Source organism: Cricetulus griseus, assembly GCF_003668045.3.
Source record: "Cricetulus griseus strain 17A/GY chromosome 1 unlocalized genomic scaffold, alternate assembly CriGri-PICRH-1.0 chr1_1, whole genome shotgun sequence".
Classification (NCBI taxonomy): domain Eukaryota; kingdom Metazoa; phylum Chordata; class Mammalia; order Rodentia; family Cricetidae; genus Cricetulus; species Cricetulus griseus.
The window spans coordinates 4,761,269-4,781,203 of NW_023276807.1; the positions used below are offsets into that span (position 1 = coordinate 4,761,269).

Consider the following 19,935-nt stretch of genomic DNA (forward strand, 5'->3'; position numbering starts at 1 on the left):
AAGAATGTTTCTAGAAATAATAATGTGCTCTTTTTAAAAATGTGTTTGTTACTTTGTACAAACTGCCTACCTGAAACGAGGTGACTAAGGACTATGTATAGGGAAATACAGGTGAGGACAGTAGCTCTGCACAAGCCTGAGTAGGGGTTATATGTGACCTTCTTAGCATAACCGGTTCTGCCCCTCCCCTCCCTTCCCATCCCCATTTCCTCCCCACATAGCTCCCATTCTCTCCCCTCCTCTCTGCAGACAGTCTCACTCTGTAGCTCTTGTTGTCTGTCCTGAGCCTGCATGTTGGTTCCCATTTACCAATACTGATTTTGCAGTCATTCTTGGTGTTTGGTGTGGTTCTAGTACGTCCCACGGAAAAATAAATGCTCTTTACATAAGGTGACATACTTGAGCACTTAAATCACGTCTAATGATTTGCCTTGGTCAGGGAGCCTGCTGTGCAAGTAGGAAGTAATAACAGGGAAAAGTATCCACTCACTCCACACACTAAAAGCAGTTCTGATCCACAGTTGGTTGAACTCAGAGAGCCTGCTTCATGCCGTTGCTTCAGTTCCTCTCCGTTCCTCTCCATGTTCTTTGAATACACTGAGAAATGGTGATGGTTTTATTTTCCTTTATTGTGGTGTGGGGGTCAGAACCCAGGGCCTTCCTTCTGCATGCACTGCAAGCACTCTGGCGCTGAGCTGCTCTCTCACCCCAGTGGTGACTCAGATTCCTAATGACAGTGCTTCCCACTCCTCTGAGTGTCCTAAAAGCCTAAGGCTTGAAGTCTAGAATGACTCTCAATAATTGATAAGGTGATAATTGGGTCCTAGTTGCTTTCCTGTGAGGTGCTGCGTACTACTTGGATAGCAGGGCAGACTACTTGCCATTTTCTTCCTGGAAGAAATAACAAGGGGCTGTAGTCGGCCCTCCATGTCCTCAGGTTCCACATCGCTTTCACCCAACTATAGTTTGAAAATATATTTGCAGAGAAATTGCCTCTGTAGTGAGAATGAGCAGAGAATTTGGTTGTTATTCCCCAAACAATACAGCATAATGACTGTTGAAATAGCGTACACCTTGTGTTGGTGTCGGAAGCCACTTGAGAGAGGATTCAGCCATTACTGTCTAGGGGTCTGGACCAGGTTTGTTCTGTCTTCTGATTGCAGGCTTTAATGGCAGGGAAAATCTTGAGTGTAACACACAGCTGAAGCAGGGGAATCTCAGACACTGCAGACAGATGGGCCGGCCTTTTTTAGAGCGAGGAAGTGCACACAGGAAGCACACAAAGAGAAAGACCGTCTGGAGGAGACTTGGAACTGCTGGCCTTTTCCATGTGTAACCAAAGCAAAGCACGTGGACGTGGGAGTTCACATACCTGAAATCTAGCCTGTCCTCCACAGTTGGGGGTGTTAAGGATCTTTTAGGGGCCTTCCTTCCCCAATTTGGGGTTTGTCAGCTTGAATAATGTCAGGGAGTTGACAGACCCACAGTAACATGGCCTGGTCCCCACCTTAAACTTGAACTTATCCAACAAGTCTACTATAGGTCCTCAGCTCTTTTTTACTACTGTGTGTGGGAAGGCAGAGTCTCACTGTTGCTCAGGTTGGCCTGGAAGTGTTGATCCTCCTGCCTCTGCCTCCCCAGGCTGGGGATTAATGTGCAGCACTACCGTGTCTAGTGTATTCCATGATCTTACCTGACTGAGCCAGTCAGCAGCAGTTCCCTTTCCCCTCATCCTGTCTCCAGTTAGATCCAAACATGAATGGGTGAGGAATGTCCCCTCTGTTCCTCTCTGGAGAAGAAAGGAGCGGCAGCCATGCTCTGAGAGCTGACGGGAAAAGAATACTCTCACCTGATATGGTTTACTTTAGCAAAAAGATAGACATGTATATATGCTTTTAAACAAGGCATTCCTCTGTCAGTTAAAGAACAGGATTAAAACTGTTTGTCCCAAAATACGGAGGGCTGGCATTTCACCTCTGTTTCCTGGAAGGATTGTCAAGCCAGGCTTTGTCCCCAGGGTTCTGAGGAGTGCTTGCCTATGCCGTCTGTACCGGGCCTGGGGAGTGACCCAGGAACACATTGGACTGACTTTTCCTTTTAATCTCTTTGTATTATAGTTTCACCCAGAAATACCCACCAGTAAAATTTTTATCAGAAAAGGACCGGAAAAGGATTTTGGTAAGTTTGCACACCAGATTCACTGTTATATTATTAAGAAATTTGCTCTGTGTTCAGATTTCTAGGCTATCAAATTCTTCCTCCTCACTTGAGGTTTCATATTTTGTATATAAAATATAAATGTGAGGCATAAATATATATGTATATATATGTATACATAGTATGCATTATATATAATTGGATATATATTTATATCCAGTTCAGTGTTTCATATTTTGCTTGTGTTGTTTTCATGGCATCTCATACTGACAGGAACCTTGTGCTGTTAGCATCTACTTTCCCTTTCTCCTTCTGGCTCTCAGCATCCACTAAGGCTGCTTTTTATCCCAAGGGCTTTGGCCTGTTCGAATGTTTCATGTGATGAAGTGAAGCACTGTGTCTTTTTTGTGGCTGGCCTCTTTGACTTAGAGTGATGTTTCCAGTGTTACTCCACTGCCTTCCTTTTCGTAGGTGAACAATGTTGTCTTTTAATGATGTGCCATACCTTGTTTCTCAGTTGATGGACATGGGCAATTTCTACTCTGAAGCTACTGTGTATGGTGTTGCTGTGAATATAGGTGATGTTGTGTAGGCATTCGGCTTTTTTCCTGTGTGCTCGGGAATAAAAGAAATCTACAGCGAGGGGCCAAAATTAAACAGTCTGTCGTCAGAGAAGACACGAGTTTGTATGTATAAAGCCCAAATAGAATTGCTAGAATTAACCAGAGTTCAGAGTTGAAGGATACAGTCTCTGTGGAAATCCTTGAAACTTCATAGTTGCAGCTTTTAACCTTTTCTGGTTCTTGGACTGCGGTGGTGAATACCCTGGGGGCGTCCCTGACTAACTCGAGCTCTCCAGGAGAAAAGCCATATCTTACCATTTTGTGGGACACTACACAGAGATTTTAATGTTGTATTTTTTTAAATCACATCTTTATTGGGGCACCATACACATTACATTCACTGTTAAAGTGTAATTTGTTGGTTTCTTTTGTAATCCCAGAATAGTGCAGCCCTCACCAAATCCAGTTTACCATAGTCATGATGCCCGAGAGCCACCCAACCCTGGGCAACTGCTTACCTCTTTATCTGCGTAAGCCTACCAATCAGCTCCATCATACAGATAAGGTGATGCCACGTTTGTTTGGCTATGATGGCTCCTTTCACTTAGCACGTTTCCAAGGTTTGTCCATGATACATTGGGACTATTGGACATCTTTGTATCTTTGGATACTTTTTTTAAAAAGGTGACTATTTTCTTTATTACTGGATCATAATAGAGATTTTCATATATTTTTGGAGGTTCTTTACCACTGCTTTTGGTTGTTTTTGTGTGTGTGTTGTTTTCCCATTTTGTGAAAAATTCTAAGCAGCAAAGAATCAGCATGCACTTGGAGAGATGGAAGAGCTCCTCTTTTTTCATGGGCTGTTACTCAAGCTATTGCTTTGGAGAAGTCCAGCACCCTCCACAATTCCTTACTGCCTTAATAGGTCAGGTGATCGTGTGGCCACCTGAGGGTGGTCCCAGAGTCCTCTGCTTACCAGAAGGAATTTTCCTCACAGTTAAACATGTTTGCAGGAGTAGAAATGGCAAGAGCAGATGTCATGCTGTTTTAAAGTTAGCAATAAATGCACACACAAAAAAATTTGCCAGGAGCAAATAAAAGCACATAGACTTAGCAGGTAGCAATAAAAGTATGCCTTTCTTAGCCAACAGACCCACAATATGACTTCTGTCCAGAGAGCCAGATAGAGGAGGAGAGAGAGGCATCTCTCCTCCAGGCAGTTTCTGACAAGTATTTATCTTCCCCAGATAAGCCAGCAGGTGGAATGCAGTACACCAATAAAACTTTCTGCAGGATTTCTACTAAACTGTCAGAGTGTAGAGTAATAATTTGATTTTGTTAGCTGTACATAAAAGTAAGTGTGTGTGTGTGTGTGTGTGTGTGTGTGTGTGTGTGTGTGGTGTGTGTGTGTGTCCCTATCAACTCCACTTCAGGTGATCTATTTTTGGTTTTTACTTTTGTTGCTTGTGTTTTAATACTGTAGTTCAGAAGCTATTTTCCAATCTAAATTCACAAAGCCTTCCCATGTCTTTTTCTAAGAATTTTCTAGGTTGAAACTTAAATTTAGGTCTGTATTATTATAAAAAGTGAGAACATGACTGCTTCAAGGTGTGGTTGAGGGGAAGATTGTATTGTAGATGGGGAGAGAGTACAGCCAGAGGCATCTGGAAGAGTCCAGAGCAGGAAGAGGAAGTAGGAGGCTAAACACTGCCAGTAGACTGAACCAGGCATGAGAGGAAAGATAGACGGGGAGAGCAAGAGAGGAAAAGTGAAGAGAAGGGGGCGGGCTAAAAAGACCAGGAGGACACATGGCCAGCATGACAGGATTGTATAGGAATGAGAAGCTAAGGGAAGGGAAGCACATGAGCTGGAGAAGTTTAGGGTAGCGGTGGGACGAGACGAACTGAGAGGAGCCATAGGTACTGAGTGAGCCCGGAGTCCAGCAAGCACTTTGCTACGCTGTTAGAACTACAGTTAGCCATTTGTCCTGAGTTTCTTTTGGACCTGACAGTTAAATTTTGAGTTAATTTCTGAATATAGTATTAGGTGAGGGGCCTACATTCTTTTGCTGAAGTTGTCCTTTGCTGAAGTTGGTAACTTTACTGAAAGTAGAAAATCATTTGAATATAAGTATTTATTTATATCTGTACTGTTGTGTCCACTGACTTCTAGATCAGTATTGATCATTGTGGTTTTGTGGTAGGTTTTGAAGTTGAGTGGCATGTCATACCACTTTGGGGGCGGGTAGGGGAGATGTATGTTTCTCCAAGATGGTTTGACTATTGTGGATCCCTTTGCAATTCCTTAGAAATTTTAGGTTCAGCTTGTCACCTTTTCCCAGGAAGCTATCTGTGGTTCTGGTAAAGACTGTTAAATCTGTAGGTCACTTTAGACCATCTTGCTGTCTTAACATTAGGCTGTGTTACCCATGATGAGATTGTGGATGTCTTTTCTGTTGTTCTTGTCTTCTTCAAGGTTCCAGTAGCAAAGGTTTATCTAGTCTTGTCTGTTGCTGTGTGTCAGACTGTCCACGGTTTTGAAGGTCTGCAGTTGTGTGTTTGTGTTGCTGTAATTTCCATTGCATGTGTAATTTACATGGCACAGAGTAAATCGTTTCTGATGATGAGAAATGACTCATGATTCTGGAGACTAGAGTCCTGCATCTGACTCAGTCACCATTTCACCCAGGGGCAGAAGTAGAGGGCAAGGGAAGACAGAGGCTGAGCCTCCGCTTGTATAAGGGCCCTACTACTGCAGAAGTGGCACTGATGCACCCAGGAGGGAAGTTCCCTAATGGCTTTTGGCTCCACCTCCCAGCAGTGTTTTTCTTTCATATATATAAAAGTGAATTTCTTTTCTTATCTTTTTGGTTTCTCGAGACAGGGTTTCTCTGGGTAGCTTTGGAGCCTATCCTGGTACTTGCTCTGGAGACCAGGCTGGCCTCGAACTCACAGAGATCCGCCTGCCTCTGCCTCCCGAGTGCTAGGATTAAAGGCGTGTGCCACCAACGCCCAGCCCAAAGTGAGTTTCTGGCAAGGGAACTTGATGGACATAGGCACACTGACTGGTAGGTAAATACCACGTGGTCTTGCCAAGGTTTTCTTGCAGATTTTCTTGCTCTTTATACCTTACTTCCACAAATGCACTTAGAATGTTCAGTACAACTGCCATCTCATGCGTTAAGGACTTTTTAGCATCATTTGGTGCCTGAGTCTGGCATGTTGTTGCTAAAAACCTAAGGCCTTTCGCATAATGGTTGAAGCCTTAGACACAGAGGAGGTTGTCTGGAAATTTATTTTTGTTGATTTTTCTGGGCAGCGTAAGTTAAACGCTCACCTTGAACAAGACTTTTGAGCTACCCGTTAGTTCCCAGAAGAGCAGGAAGTACTCGCACGTTGAGATAGATGAGCTGGTGAGTTCAGAGCTGTGCCACGTTTGGGTTCACTGTTGGTCTTCCTGGAGAAGCTTCGTAAAGGCTAAACTTCTGCTGGTACTGTTTCCATTTGAAACAATTGTCTGACAGAATAAAATTTACGATTAGAGCATTATAATATACATAGGTCTGCAGGTCTTCCGGCTGCAAAGACACAAGAGTACCACAGAGAAGCTTACCCCAGAAGCATTTGCTCAGTGGTACGTGGAGTGTCAGTCAAAACAGTGAGAGTTTTTAAGTCTGTAACCATGGATCTTTTGGGGAAGTAGAACAGGGCAAAGCAGCTGAAAATTTGCTGGAGCTGATGGCACCTCTGGCCGGCTGGCAATTTGCCTACTCAGAAGGCTGAGGCAGGAAAATCACTAAATCAGGGCCTCCCTGGACTACAAAGTGAGTTCAGGCAACTTAGCAAGACCCTGTCTCAAGAGTGAAAAGAAAAGCAGCAAGCAAAAGATGGCCATGGAGCTGGGTGTACACAGCTCTGAGGAGAACATTTACTTAGCATGTGTGAGGTCCTGGGTTCAACCCCCAGAACCATTGGGAAGAAGAGATTAAATGAAATGAGCTTTTACTCCCTGAGTCAGGTACTACAGTGTGTCTAGTACTTGATATTTTCCCAGAAAATCATTTTATTATAGGTACTTTACTTTATATAGGTAGAATATAAGTATATTGCTGCAAAAAAATACTTGAAGGTGGGCACTTTTAATTCTCTTGCCTCAGCCTACCCAGAACTAGTAGAGAATTAGGACATCACTATACTGGAATCTAAGTGGAGAAAGAACAGGACCGGATAGTGGCTGCCATCACTATCTCCCTCCTGAGCTGGTGCTTTGCATTCCCATATCCCGTTCTCTGCCCAGAAGGAAGCAACCTTACGCTAACCCTCCACCCATGGGAACATTGAATTTGAGTGAATTCTTCTTTTCATTTTCAGACATAATCAGTATGGCACATTTGTGTTGATTAGTTAGGATTTAGGAAGCATGTTGCTGCTGGCCTCCTATGCTGGCCTCTTTGGTGCCTCATTGGCTCTGGAGAGGAGAGCTGTAGTCCTCATGTGTAGCTGGAGTTTCTTTTCAGCCTGGACCTGTAGCCGATTAGGCCCAAATAAACACACAAAGACCTATACTAATTTATAAACTGTTGGCTGATAGCTAGGGCTTCCTACTGGCTATCTCTGTCTTAATTAATAACCCTTTCTATTAATCTATGTATTGTCACGACGCTGTGGCTTACTCATAATCTGGCATGTTACCCTTTCGGCAACATGGCATCTCTCCGAGACCCCTCTTTTTCTCTTCCTCTCCCCAGCTTTCTCCTGGTCTGGTAGCCTTGCCTATGCTCTCTGCCTGGCTATTGGCCAATCAGTGTTTTATTCATCAACCAGTAAGAGAAACGTACATACAGAAGGACTTCCCCCATCACTCATGTTTCTGTTCTGACTCAGATGTAACCAAGCAGCAACATAGCATTGCTTATGGCTTTCCTCTAGAACTTCTATAGTTCTCTCTTGTTCCTAGAACTAATTGGGAGAATGCTAGTTTTGCATAACATCTTTTTAAAGTATAACTGAAATTCACACTACTTTTGGTAGTTAGCCAAGCCTGTACTTTGCTGACACTTTACTAAAGTGATTCTAAACATTATCAGTAATGGTTTTATAGCTGTGAATCATTGTCCCTCAGTACCAGAAAGGATGGCTTCTAGGGCCCCATGGGTGCCTTTTTATGTGGCCCGGGTTGGTATTTACGTAGAACCTGTGCCCCCCTTCTGCACTTTCAATTATCTGTAGATGGCTGTACCTAACACAGTGTAAATTACACTCACATCTATGTGATACCATATCACTCAGGGACCAATGCCAAGAAATCACCTGTGTTCAGTTCAGATACAGCCATCATAGACCATTTCCAGTCCAGATCCATTGGATCAATGGATGTGGACCCTGAAGATATGGAAAGGTCAGCTGCAGCAGATAGTATTTTGTGTGTTGTAAAACAGGCTTTTGTATTGTGCAACTCTGCTGATAGAGATGGTTTGAACTGAGTACCTGTTTTTTTTTGTGTGTGTGCTGGTCCTTGAATGTTGTCTTAATAGTCGAAGACAGCTAAGCAGTGTTCAGGTAGTAAGGCCTCTTTGCTCTGGAGTGAGTATGTCAAGATGCTGCCACAAAGCCTTTCATGTTTGCACCTTACCTGCTGCCAAATTTTTAGTTTTACGCCAAAGCTGTGTCTCCATGTCATCACTGTTTTTTTCTGGGGGTGTCCCAATACAGATCACTGGAGGTGCGGGCTTTGTGGGGTCCCATCTGACTGACAAACTCATGATGGATGGCCATGAGGTGACCGTGGTGGACAACTTCTTCACAGGCAGGAAGAGAAATGTGGAACACTGGATTGGCCATGAGAACTTCGAGCTTATTAACCATGACGTGGTGGAGCCCCTCTACATTGAAGGTGATTGCTATTACAATTTATTTTTTGATGTTTTGTCCTATGTAAGGTACAGTCCTAGTTTCCGTAAGAAGGGTGGTTACCGTCTACTGTCATGTGGCTTCCCAAGTCTTGAAAGTGGTGTATGGATGTAGCCTGTGTGGTACACGACATTTATGGTCCACATGTGTGCGTGTTGATGTTCTGATTCCTAGGGTGATGGTGCTGGGAAGGGTGGCTGATGGGGAATGTACTGCTGTGTATGTTTATCTTATTGCCAATGAGACAGCAAGTTAGACGGAACTAGGAGTCAAAGAGGATTCTGGGAAATGTAGTAGAGAAATGCTGATCCAGGCAGGAAGTGACATAGCAAGGAGACTCATATTTAAGCGAAGGAGAAACAGAAAGGGTCCTTTTTTCCCCGTTCGCCTCCTCCAGCGGCAAGATGTGATCCACCGACAAGGAGGGACGCCAATAAGGTGTCCGATAAGATAAGTCTTATAAAATATATAGATTTATGATAATTAAGACTGAGCTAATAGATGAGAATCCTAGTCATTGGCCAAGCAGCTTTACACCTAATACAAGTTTCTGTGTATTTATTTGGACCTAACTCGGGCAGGCTGCTGGCATAAAGCATACACGTGGCGGTGGGGCTCAGCGGCTTTTGGCGGAAAGATTTATTGTAACAGGTGGCATTGGAGGATGATCATTTCATGGGGATGGTTCCCTCATAAAGGGATTAGTGCTCTTAAAATGTTAAAAGCATCCCTACCCTTAGAACACAGTGAGACAGTGAGTCCTAGGACCCCATATCTTCAAGCACCACTGTCTTTGACTTCCCAGCGTCAATAGACATGGATTCCTTTTTTTTTACATACCAGCAGCATATTGGCATTTCATTATAGTAGGCTGAGTGAACTAAGACAACATCCCTGCTCTCTTCTAAGGCCGATGCTTGATGCTTGCATGTCATTATTTTAAGTATCTTACAGTAAGTTGACTACTACAAAATGGATGAAAGGTCCATCTATAAAGCTCTGGTTTTATTAGGTGGTTTTATTGGCAAGCACTGTGGACCTTTGGGGTGGATGGCATATAGAAGCCCTTTGGTTGTCAGGGGTATACTCTTAAATGGAGGACTGTGGGACCTAGCTCATACTCTTTCTCTGCCTCAGGGTTTATAATAAAAATGTTTTGTTCCACTGTACGCTTGTGCCATGATGTGGCCCCTTCCCAAGGTCCTCAGATCACGAAGCCATCTGATTTTGGATTATAGCCTCTAGAATTGTCAGCCAAAATAACCCGTTTCTCTTATAAGTTAACTATGTTTGCTGTTCTGATACAGGGACAAAAGACTGTGGGGTTTTTGTTGTTGTTGTTTTAGGACTTTTGTTTGTTTGTTGTTTGTCTCGTTTGTGACAGGGTTTCTTTGTGTAGCCCTGGCTATCCTGGAACTCACTCTGTAGAGCTGGCTGACCTCAAACTCAGAACTCACAGAGATTCACCTGCCTCTGCCTCCCGGATTAAATACATGTGCCACCACCACCCAGCCAGAACACTGTTCTTAAAGCTTTTGAATAATAAAATCTCAGTTTTAAATATATAAAGCCTTCAGGGACCCTGGCCACTTACAAGATTGTGGTTGGGGCAGTAGTGGGTGGATGGTGGCTCTGCAGAAGCTATTGTGAGCTCTTCTGAGGAAAGCAGATCTTTGCATAGATGATGGAGAGGCGCAGTCTGGCTCTCACTTTCAGTGGGGCTGACCTTACAGTAGAAATCAAGAAGGGCACAGACCCCCCGGGGAGAAGGGCCTGTGGAGGTCCAGGCCGAGTGCCATTGTGCAGCCCCAGCCCTAAAATGGAAGTTTCCCCTTCCAGCCTTTGCTCATGGACAGCCAGAACCTTGTGCCAGACGTCTGGTTTCTAGAACTGTGTGAAAGTAAACACCTGGTGTTTTACCCGCTAGTTATGTTGTATCAGTCACATCTATCAAAGGAAATGAGTCCAGAGGCCTTAGATAACATTGAAAGCGTCCTCTGAAGCCCTCCATAGTGTGCTGATGAGAACTGCCATCCGGGGACCTAGATCATGCCCTTGTTAATCTAACAGTAGCACAGGAGCTAAGTGGTGTCACACTCCACCTCCCTTAAGGATACAGAAACCCCAGACTAGCTGGAGCCTGCCACAGTCAATAGAGTCCTGCTTGGGTGGTTAGAGTCCCGGCTTCTGTAGCCACACCCACTCCCACCACCACCACCACTGAAGATACAGTGCAAGCTTCTGCCTTCACATTGCTACCTGGGAAGAAGTGTGCTGAGGCTGTACAGCATTTATGCAGTCTTATGTAAGGTCCTTCTGTGTGTTTTTTCATAAATACCTTTTTTGTGATTTCATCTCCTCAGTTCAGACAACAGTTTAGACAACAGTCTAAATATGCGTCCTGCAAATGATACTTCATCTCCTTTATGTAAAAACTGACATGACTGCTCCATAGTACGGTTAAGGGGGAGATTTTCATTGTAGATATGAGAGAGAAAGAGAGTAGCCAGAGGCATCTAGGAAGAGTCCAGAGCAGAAAAAGTAGTAGGCTAAACGTAGCCAGCAGAATGGACCTGGCCATGAGAGAAGCAGCAGCAAAGAACATGGGTGGAGGGGGCAGAGAAGCTGGGGAGAAGACAGGAGGAGAGAGTGGAGGGGAGCAGGGAGACAGAGAGAGGGCAGAGCTTGAAATAGCAGGGTTATGAGGTGACTTCATAGTTGGGGGAGCAGTGGTGCTTAGCCTGTGTGCTAGAGGAGTTACGGGGGGCGGGAGGGGGATGAGAAGAGCTAGGATGCTAGCATGGACTTTGAATTGTGTAATGGGTACTTGTGATCCTGAGGGAGACTGGAGGCCAGCATGGGACATCTCAAGACGACAAGGTTATGTGATCTGCTGTGTTTTAAAACATAGCCATGGCATTCTTTGTTGGGTCCTCCTGCCCCCAGTGTCCTTTTAAAACTCAACTTGTTTAACTGGCCTGGAGTGGCTCATCTCGGGACTGAACTGTAGTTCCTACAGAATGGATCAGGGGACCTGCCCTCCCTGGGTTTCCTTGTGGGGGACTGTAGGTCAGCTGAGGAAATGCTTGCCTTGTCCTAGCAGTAGGGGTTCTAAAGGTGCCTGCTAGGTGGCCGTGAACGGTCTGCAAAATACAGTCCATGTGAGACAGTCGAGTCATCCTCCAGTCATCCACATGCCTGAAAGGAGCACGGTAAAGTGGAATAGTCATGCATGGCGACTGGGTGCAGAACTGCCAGGAGGTGACCTGCAGAGCCATGGAAGCCAGTGGGAGGTAACTCACTGCTGCTGGCCTTGAGCAGACCACAGAAATGGCTGCATCCTTAGTCCTTTGCTGAGACTGTCATGAATATTGGGAAACTGAAGCTGTTTCTCTACTCGGTAGTGTAAAGCCTGGGTGCCAACCCAAGGGCTCCTCCAGGATTTGGTAGTTTTGTTCCCTTCTAGTTTCCATCTCCCTCAACCAATAGCAGCAGGAGCGCATTCTTCAAGAGCTCACTTGTAGCATTCAGCAAGATTGATCATTTCCCGTTCCATAACATACCGTACAACAAGCCCAGAAAACGCATGAAGTGTCCTGTGATTTTACACTGAAAGTAAACCCAGAGTACATGGCAGAAAGATAACTTGGGAGCCCGGGTTCTCAAAGATGGCACATGGGCCATTTAACTGGGGCTGGGGAGGCCACTCAGTGAGTACAAGTGCTTGCTCTGCGTACTTGAGATCCTGGGTGTGAGTTACATGCTTCTGCCCCCAGGATTGGGGTGGAGACAAGTGGATCCCGGAAGTTCACTGGCCAGTCATCTTAGCCCAGACAGCATGCCTCTGGATCAGTGAGAGACCCTGACTCAGGCAATAAGGTGAAGCATGATGTAGGAAGACATGCTAGGACCCACTCTGGCCTGTGTGTGCACACACAATTTGCACACCTGCACACTCATGTTTGTATATGTACATGCAGCAAACATACAAGTTTATTGGATTAAACAGAAGTTCAGTTTCTTGCTGATATATAATTGATAAAGAATTAAATGAAAGATAATTTTTTTATCTTTAAAAATGATTATTCGTTCTTTCCTAGTGATGAAAATAAAGCACATATTAAAGGAAATTTGGAAACAAATCATAAGCTAAAGAAAATTACCCTGAATCCTCATTTGAGAAATGAATCTGCTGAATTTAGCATCCAGCCATTCTTTTTTTTTTTTTTTTTTTTTTTTTTTTTTGGTTTTTTGAGACAAGGTTTCTATGTGGCTTTGGAGGCTGTCCTGAAACTAGCTCTTGTAGACCAGGCTGGTCTCCAACTCACAGAGATCCGCCTGCCTCTGCCTCCCGCCATTCTTTTAAAAGCAGGTTTAATGCCAGTGAAGTTAAATAGGTATTATTTATGCAAAATTAAAAATACATGCTGTAAACAGTCTCTTAAATTTCCAGTCCCGACTGGACCTTGGAAACTGCTGCGGATAATGTTTTCCATTGGCAGTGTCTGCTGGTGACCAGCTAATATAAGTGGATATTCTTGCCTCTCCTTTCTTCAGAAAGCAGCCTATAATATAGCCCTGTTCTGTGTCATCCATTGAAAGCTGCTTAATTGTCTTCAGCAGGTGCTTGGTGGTCTGTTGTGCGGCCTTCCTAGATCTCCCTACAAAGACACTTCCCACGTCAATGATACTACAAAGACTCATCGTATGAACATAGTATATAGTCTCACTCTCTTTGTCGGGTGTTAGATTGTTGGTAATTGAAGCTGTCAGAAACCTGCTTCAAAAGCCATCCTATGTGCCCCTGGAATACATCCTAGGACTCGTGTTCAGGCTCCTGAGGCAAAGAGCCTACACCTTGCCGGGAGCTCTTCCATGTTGGTTTTCTAGCATGTGGGTAAGCACAGATGTGGAGAGCGAGCGACACTTATGCCTCACTCCAACAGCAGCAGCACACGTGAGAGAGCCCAGGGGAGGAGGGGCGAGAGTGATCAGCAGCACTGAAGACCAACACTACCTGCTCTGCCAGCTCAACTTTCCCTGTGCTCCTGTGACAGCGGTGGTTACCCTCATTTACACCAAGCCACGGCAACCCCTTACCAAACACCTCAATGCTAGGAGAGGCCATGGGAAAGGACACCAGGGAAGGGGAAGTAAGAGGTGCTGGGCTACATCTCTTGGGCACCCAGGTGTACAGCAGGCTTGGAAAAGTGTGCTTACAGAGAGGCTTGGGTCCTTGGTGACCTAAGCATCAGGTGTAAGCATCATGTTGTGTTCATGAGAATATTTTAGTTAAATATTGTAATTGATGAATTAATGTCTCAACTTTCATTTTATGGTGAAGTGTAAAATACAAACTGAAGTATATATTTTACTGAATAAATTTTTACTGAAGATGTTGCTTAATTTGCAGCAGAGAGCTTCGTGTGGAGCCCCGAAATGCCCCAGCCCCAGACTGAGCCAGGCCTCTGGCATATGCAGCCTTCATATGAAGTTCAGTTTCATAGGAAGCAAGGCCCAATCCCATTCTTCCATTGAGCTGAGAGGACTGTGGCAGGTTGCACATGTCCTGGAATCCTGCTTCTCACTGTAAATGCTGCTGTCAAGGATGAGGCTGGGCTACTCTGTGGAGCCCCATGCCAGGAATACATCCAAAACAGTCCTCCCTGTGCTAGCTGGTTCATTGTCAGCTTGACACAAGCTAGGGTGGCTTGAGAAGAGGAAATCTCATCTGAGAAAATATCCCCACCAGAATGTCCTTTGGGCAAGTCTGTGGGACATTTTCTTGATTGATATTGGAGGTCCCAACTTCCTGCGGGCAGTACCACCCTTGGACTGGTAAGCCTAGGTGCTGTAAGAAAGCAAGCTGAGTAAGGCATGAAGAAGAAGCCAGTTAAGCTTGTTCTTCCATGGTCTCTGTATCAGTTCCACTCTCCAGGTTCCTGTCTTGAATTCCTGCCCTGACTTCCTTTAGTGATGACCTGTGATGTGGAAGTGTAAGATGAAATAAACCTTCCCTCCCAAAGTTGCTTTTGGTCATAGTGTTTGTTTTATCACAGCTATACAAACCCTAGTTAAGACAATGCCCTTGGAGGATGGTCCCAGATCCCCATGGATACAGCATCCATAGATGCTCAGGTCCCACACAGACGCTATGCACACCTACCTGGCACTTAGTGTATCATATGCACCATGGTTGCTGTGAAACAGTTGCTATAGTGGAATCATGACAGGGAAAGGCTGCATGTGTTCAGTACAGAAAACTATCCTGGGGATAGTTTTGCTCTATGCTTGGTCTTATTTGTGGATATAGATCCTATTGAAACGGGGCTAACCACATTTCTGCCAGGTCTTTGACTTGGAGTATAGAAAAGAGAATGTTACAGAAACTTTCTCTATGTACATTTTCACAGAGAGACTCCTAGTAATGCCAGTCCTCAGTGTCGTGATGCAGTCCTTAACTGGTGTGTACCAGTGCTGTTAATAGCACAGGCATCATCCCACAGGAACCTTGGTACCACCTGGGTCACCAAGAGAGCATGTTATTCTGTTGTTGGCTGCATAAGGATCTGTGACAGGAGGTAGACAACTCCTGATTTCTCTGGTGGCCTCTGAAAAAGGCTGTGGGTTCCCTTGGGAGTTCTTCTATCTGCAGGGCACATAGGAAGCTCCTTTCCAGTGCCAGTTTCCCTCTTCCCTGGCAAGCCTCAGTGCCCTCCTGCCCCACTCTTCCCAGCCCACAGGCAAGCACCTGCCTCTGGGAGGCATGCCTTATGATCGGAGGTCTCAAGGATTTTTCTCCAGGTTCTTTTTCCTAGCTAAGACCACAGCTCATAGCCTTGTAAACACAAAAGGGTCAGGGCAGCAGCACTGGCAACCCACATCCAGAGACACCACAGAGCAATGGATGCAGTGGGTGAGTTGGCAGGCCACTCCCACTTCCAGCCTGAGTGTGACGCTTGTTTTTTACTGTGCTTTGAACTCACAGCTGACATGTTCTCAGGCTTTTTTCTCTGGATGCTGAGTGTTATTAACTTGGTAGCTTTATTTACATTCCAGAGCCAGCTATTAATACTGCTCGAGGCATCTCACAGTTGTACTTGGTTTTGCCCCTACTCTGAAGGTTCCCTTTCCTCTTCGTAATTCCTCAGCACATTAAGTCAACAGTCCATGCAATGTCCTTTTTAGGACAGGAGCAGGGGTATTGCAGGCACCGTTACAGGCAGAACACATGTGCACAGGGAAACAGGCACTGCAGTACCTGGGTTTTCATGCAGTGTTAAAGTTCTTCTTAACTGGGCCACTGCACGTAAATCCTGCTTAAGCCAGGGTCCGGATGTAACTGTGCAGGACACCCCTTATCTTTCCAGGAGAATCAGGAGGTCCAATGTGTCAGATGGCAGAAAAATGAACCAGAAAGAGTAGCTTTGGAGGGAGAGGGACAAGCCCAAGTTTATATCTTATATCACTGCTCTCTTAACTCTGTACTGCTCCCAGGGGCCTGGACTGAAGCACCATGGGGGACTTTTTGTTTTCTATTGACTGTTTCCAGGTCCACCAAGGGGTTGTGCTGATCACTGCAGTGGGCTTGGGACTCTGTGTTTGTGGTCTGAGGTCACTGCTGAATGGAAGTAGGAAAACAGTACCCAAGTAGCTTGTTGCTTGCTGGACAGATCAGTTGACCGTTGAAGTCACTGGTTAAAGCGGCATGAGTGGCCAGCCCAAGAGAGATTATTTCTGACTAGGGCAGCAGGAAGTTTCCTGTACAAACTGGCATCAGCGTGAGCCTTGAAAAGAGCTAGGCTTGAGTGGTGGGAAGGAGGGCAGCTCTCAGCTTCATGGCTTCTGTTTGATGTCAAAGAAGTGCAGTGGGCTCACAAGAGACACTCTTCTTCTTAGTTCCCTGGCTCCGCCCTCATTGGACAAGGTCTTATATAGCCCAGGCTGACTTCAACTTGTTCTGTAGTTGAGGTACATACTGGGAATCCAGGCACTTCAGAGTGACAGGCAAGGGGAAGAGGAGTTCAAGGTCCTGGGCTACATGAGACTGTCAAGAAAGAAAGAAAACAAACAAAGGAAACATCAAACTTGTAATGAATCCGAGGCATTTCTGGCAGTATTTGTCCATGTTTCCTTGTGCAGCTTCTCTGTAGCTTGAACTGAACACACAGCATGCACATGTACAATGCAATTCCTGCAATGCAGTGCCATGCCATGCCATGCCATGCCAGCCAGTGCTCATATTTGAGACTATTGTGTTATGAACTGTTTCTTTTACCAAAGGCAAAATATTTTTTTTTGTCCTCAGCACAGAATTATCAAATACTGTGGGTTGCATTATGTTATGGTGTTTGATTTCTGTAAAGAATGCTATGTGGGTTGCTAACTTGGAAACAGCCAGCGCTTCTGAATTTTTTGGAGCTGTCCTAAACACACTTCCAGGAAGAGATGTTCTCAGCATGGATGATTCTGAAGTCAGAATCTCCATCAACTCTGAAAAGCATCGAAGGTGCTTATGCCCCACAGTAGCAATGTCAACCAAGATTTGATTCTTTATGTAAAAGGAAAAGTCACATCCATCTCTTTAGTGTAATTATACACATACTAAAGCATTTTTCTAAAATAAATTTCTTTGTGATTTATTATTAGTGTTTGCTTTGTTTGAAGTTCTTAAGAATGTAGTTGGTGTCTAGTGGCAACCATATATTAGCAAGTAGAATTTCAGCATAAGCCAAACTGTCACGGCCCAAGAGTTCATGATTTAGAAACAAAACTGTTTTTTCTTAAAAATAACACACTTCTCTTTTGCCTCCTTTAGTTGATCAGATTTACCATCTGGCGTCTCCAGCCTCTCCCCCAAACTACATGTACAACCCCATCAAGACTCTGAAGACTAATACAATTGGAACATTGAATATGTTGGGTCAGTAAGTTTTCCCTGTTTTTTTTTTCTTTCTGGGAATATTTTAAGCAATTCCAAATGTGCATGCTAGTGAGACTTCTATCCATAATGTGTATTTCAAGACCACTGTGATTGCTCAAACTTTGATTGTACCAAATCCTGTAACTTAATATCTTCCTCATCTTGAGTCAGCACTCAAACCCAGTTCACTAACTTTTACACCAGCAAAAGCTAGTACGTTTCTTTTTTCTTCACAACTACTGCAATAGAAGACTCATCCTTAGTACAGATCTTTTCACCCTCAGCTTGAAGGTAGGAAGCATCAGGGTTAAGAGGAAAAGTGATGGGCTTTTCGTCTCTATGTTGGGAGTCTGGGTAAGTTTGGAGGACTTTCCATATTTGCTTGACCTCACACTTAGCGATGGTCTAGTTGTTCTTGTGTGGATGCTGAGTGTAGGAAAGCGGTTTGGGGGCAGGACAGGGGATTGTGGGCTACATTCTGGAAGGAGCCTGTATGTGGAGCCTGGAGGACAGCAGAAGGATGCAGGTAGTTGCCCAGGTGGAGTATGTAGAAGAGGCGGTAGGTGTGCCATTTGGGAAGGTAGGATGAGAAGCATCTTGTCTTGCTATGTAACCTGCTAGGGTGTTACTAAGTAAAATGTAGGGTAGCCACGAAAGGTGTTTCAGAAGAAACAGTCTTCCAGACACTATAGGACCGATGTACATATGAACTCACAAAAACTGTGCAGCACATACAGGACCTGCACAGGTTCAAGCCAGACTGAGAGGGCACAGTAGACACAAGCTCCCACTCCTAACCAAGAGGCTATCTCTAGTTGGCATCAATTTGCAAAGGAAAAATTACTTTTCTCCAATGGATTCTCACTGGGTATATTAACCAGACTTTAAAGGTAGGCCCAAAGCCCAGCAGAGATGCTCAACACAAAAGATGTGATCTTGGTCATATCTTTGTGAACATGAGTTATTCATTTTCTTTCTCAGAGAGTCTTGTTTGTTTGTTTGTTTCATAATGCTTTGTTTGGGCATTTCATGTCGAACAGATCTTTCGCTTATGTATTATGGTTGCCAAAATTTTGTGTTTGCATGTGTTTGTTTTTGAATGGATATCTGCCTGTGTGTTTCTTACGCTTTTTCTTTCAGAATTTTTAAATTGTGGTTTGTTTGCTTTTCATTTGCCTACTTTTTACAGAGAGAGAAAGAAAGCGGTGGATGGAAAGTGGGGGGAGGAGCTAGGGGGGAGTTAGGAGGGGAAACTATGATCAGAATATATTTCATGAATAAAAATAGTTTTTCAATTAAAAAGACAAAAACAATGGTGTGGGGTAACATGTTTGGAGCTTAGGCATCTATATGCAAAGCTCTTGGAGCCACACTGTGCTCAGCAGAGTCTGGATCTGGCCCTGCTTAGAGCTCCCACTTTTCACCTAAATGCTGCTTTTTTAAAGGGCCCATTTGAATTTTTCTTGTTGGCCATTTTTTTTTTTTTAATGTTTTCATTGTGGTTCCACAGCAGATGCACTAGGAGTAGATAATTTGGTGGACATTGAGGCACCTGTAGCACTTAAACATTGCTTAAATTACACACACACACACACACACACACACACACACACACACCACCCACCCACACCCCCCCTGGCCTGTGTAAGCTCATAGCTTTTCTGATGACATGTACTCTTTCTGCAGGACTGGCAAAGCGCGTGGGTGCCCGTCTGCTCCTGGCCTCCACATCCGAGGTATATGGAGGTGAGTGGTGGGACCCCTGAAAGATGCCCACTGACCCACAGGGCTGTTTGCATCCTGTCTTGGTAAGATGGAATCAGAGTCTAGGATTCCATTTAGAAAGCTCAGCCTATTGGCACAGCCGCTCTTTTGGCACCTACTCTGTGATACCCGGGTCGCGTAAGCTGTCCAATAATAATGAGGTGAAGTTTTTCCATTGTGCTCTGAAGACATCTCAGAGATTACCAACATGAAGTCACTTTTCACCTTTTGCTGGCACATTATTCTCCAATGAGAGCAATGACTGCTGCCTAGCTAGCCACCAACAGCCTGCAGGGTAACCTGAGAGCTAGGTGGTGATAAACACATGCTCGTTGCTTCACCTGTTACAGACAGATTGCTGAAAGAGCCTTTAGTAGATAGCGCCAGCAAATTTCAGTTCCCATTTATCTACCCACCACCATCATGTAACAGGTTCAGAGAGGAGGCTTATAGCAGGTTAGTCAGGGGCTTGCTAAAAAGTTCTGATCTGGGGGCCAAAAGGAAATAAACCAGCTAACACACATGTTTCTCTCATGGCTCTTAATTCTTTAAAATGTATTGTACCCAAAAGTTCTCTCATGCTCTAAATAAGATTTCTCCTTATAAACTCTCTCCT

The 19,935-nt window shown here is 44.6% G+C and overlaps 1 protein-coding gene across 3 annotated transcripts in view; it reads left to right on the forward strand.

The window, feature by feature from the left end:
• Uxs1 (UDP-glucuronate decarboxylase 1) overlaps window positions 1–19,935 on the forward strand; it is a 74,014-nt gene that overhangs the window by 26,651 nt on the left and 27,428 nt on the right. For all 3 annotated transcript variants that reach the window (XM_027386722.2, XM_027386723.2, XM_027386721.2), the window contains exons 5-8: window positions 2,118–2,178; window positions 8,435–8,615; window positions 17,451–17,555; window positions 19,242–19,301. In XM_027386722.2, coding sequence (XP_027242523.1) covers window positions 2,118–2,178; window positions 8,435–8,615; window positions 17,451–17,555; window positions 19,242–19,301 — 407 coding nt within the window. The remainder of the gene's footprint in view (window positions 1–2,117; window positions 2,179–8,434; window positions 8,616–17,450; window positions 17,556–19,241; window positions 19,302–19,935) is intronic.